Raw genomic sequence first — 2,706 nt, forward strand, 5'->3', positions numbered from 1 at the left:
TGTGGCCACGTGGCTCGTGGCCCCTCAGCCCTCTGAAGTAATACAGTCTTGGATTTGCCTTACGAAGGAGGCAACTTTGCGGTCGGAAGCCGTGAAGGACGAACAAGCACCATTTAACGCGAGAAAACTCGCAAGCGTTGTAGGCAGCATCATGTAACAGGTAGAAGAGACACGGATGCGAGGAGACCGGAATGTCGAAAAAAGAGAAGTGGTCTGTGAGAGAAACCCATCCGCCAGCAAAGGCCAAAGGGCCAAGAAGAGCACGACATCCTAACGATGTGGCGTGGCCTTCGCTACAACTCACGACAACATGACGAAAAAATCTCTAGAAGGCACAAAACACTTCGTACCGTTGAGGGATCATCCTACAACCTGAGGGGCAGGGCAGTTGGGATGATCTCGATAGAGCCGGGTGTTCGGATTGTCCCTGCACTTGTCCGCTTGGATGACACCAGCAATCACTAGTCAGCTTGGATGAAGCCAGGAATGTCGCACCGATAGTATGACCGCACATACAAAAAACAAGAAAAAGGCGTGTCGTTAGGTTGCCGTTTCTAAAGGCAAGGCACGCAGCTGTCTGTTGTAATCGGCCCTCGTGCAAGCCACCGAGCTTCGAGACGCGTCGATACACTAGCACTCGATTCCTCGCGTATCAATCAACTGCCCGCCGCCTCAGGTGGACAGTGCTGAGCAACGACAAGAAACTGGGTTGCCATGATAATAATGAGTCTAGTGGAACGAAATGCGCGCCAGGTGCCAGATGGCAGTTGTTCTGGTGCCATGACCTCCTACATCCGCAGTGGAGACAAGCCCTTCGAGCAGCTGACATTTCACAGCTGTGTCCCTCTGCGCAATCTCGAAAGGTGTTCGAGTAGTTCACTGCGTACTTGCATTGCTCACTTGCTCCTGCCATGAAGCGTATTACTGCGCTGATTGCCGTCGCCGGGGCCGCCATGGCCTCGCGCAACGAATCGTCCGCGTCTCGCGGACTCCAAACGACGACCGCGCCGTTCTGCTGGCTCAACTCGTATCCCCGTGGCGTTGGCAAAGTACCCAGCTCGTGCGCGGCAGGCCAAGAGCGAATTGGACTGTTGTGCTACCCGAATTGTCCTCCTGGCATGTCTCGTAAGGGCCTGGACTGCCACTCGAACTGCCCCGAAGGCTTAGAGGACCAAGGCCTCTTTTGCCGCAAGAAGGAATACGGCCGAGGCGTTGGCTTCCCTTGGAAGTATGGCGACGGTCTCAGTGACCACGGCATGTTCGAACGTTGTGAAGCAGCCCACGGCACCGGCAACTGCGAGAAATACGGCCTTATTGTGTACCCGAAATGCGAAGAGGGGTACACCGCCTTTGGCTGCAGCACTTGCCGCCCCAAGCCACCAAACTGCCAGGAGTATGGACTGGCCGGCCGTTTCGACCTGTCTTGTGCAAAGAAAGTTGTCATCGGGGATCCCGAGTTGGGAACGTGTGCGTCGGGCGAAGAGCGAGACGCTGGACTGTGCTACAAGCAGTGCAAGACAGGCTTCTCTGGCGTCGGACCGGTCTGCTGGGGCCCTCCCCCGTCTGGTTGGGTCCGATGTGGCATGGGAGCCGCCACGACCTCGACTCAATGTGCCGAAATCATGGTAGACCAGATCATGTCGGTCGGCGAGATGGTGCTCAATGTTTGCACGGCGTTCTCGTCAAGCTCAGCTAAGGCGCTCCAGGCCCCGGTCGACTCGGAGATCTTGGCCAAGCTCAAGAACGGCTGGAAATCCATCAAGTCCAAGCCTGAAGTTAAAAACGCCATCAAAGCGTACGAAAACGCGGACCGTGTCAAGACAGGCTATGAGGCCATCGAGGACCTTGAAGAGGCCCGCACGGCGGAAGACTACGTCCGCTTTGCTGCGACGATCGCATCTATTTTAGATCCCACTGGCATGGCGGGGGTGATTGCCGCGTACACGTACTCGACGTGCGACAAAGTTGCCCCCCCAGACAACTGCATCCTCGACGATTAGCACTTACGCTCGTTAGCCAAGCGAGCTTTGTAAGATTATTCGGATGGGGTGGTCAGCGTTGTGAGAGATTTGCAATCATCTTAGCGTTGGCCCATGTCGTTTTGCAGCGTGCGGGCTACGACCAATATTCGCTACAGGTGTCGAGAATTCATGCCAGGATAGAAGGCGAATATGTCGTGATACATATCGCCTTCTATCCAGACGCTGTCGTCCACCCGCTTCTTCCTGTGCCTTTGCAAATTGAACTCTTTGCTCAATTTCAAATCCAACTTCTACAGTAATACTGTACTCGTTACTTCAATGTTTTCATACTCCCTCCGTTCCACAAAAATGTACTACTTACTCTGTTCGCAAATGATTGCTACATTTCACGTTTTGTTGAAGCGGAAAAAAGTTTGCTACATTTGAGTTTTGACCAATAGATGTGGATGCAATGATGATTTCGACCAATGACCGTCAATCAAAAAGGAAAATATTTTTGACCGATACTATGGTTTTATAGTACAAGCAGCGGCTTGTCGCGGTAGCTCATTGGGTAGAGCGACGGCGTCAAAGGACAGAGGAAGGGGCTCGGGTTCAAGCCCGGGCAGCGGCAAGTATTTTGCACAAAAAAAGAATATTTAATGACATTATTTAAGTCTCTCATACTAAGTTCAAGATATCTGGTAAAGAACAATCATCTATTATTCAGTAAAGAAAAATCATC

The 2,706-nt window shown here is 52.5% G+C and overlaps 1 protein-coding gene across 1 annotated transcript; it reads left to right on the forward strand.

Annotated features, from left to right (window-relative positions):
* Positions 1-848: 848 nt before the first annotated feature.
* Positions 849-2,000, forward strand: H310_10599 (hypothetical protein; the record flags this gene model as incomplete). The annotated part of the gene is made up of 1 exon (XM_008877029.1): positions 849-2,000. Exon 1 carries the CDS (start codon positions 912-914, stop codon positions 1,998-2,000), a length of 1,089 nt encoding a protein of 362 aa, XP_008875251.1. The 5' UTR covers positions 849-911.
* Between the last annotated feature and the right edge of the window lie 706 nt (positions 2,001-2,706).

The sequence above is a fragment of the Aphanomyces invadans genome (assembly GCF_000520115.1).
Source record: "Aphanomyces invadans strain NJM9701 unplaced genomic scaffold supercont1.27, whole genome shotgun sequence".
NCBI classification, from domain to species: Eukaryota; Oomycota; class Saprolegniomycetes; order Saprolegniales; family Verrucalvaceae; genus Aphanomyces; species Aphanomyces invadans.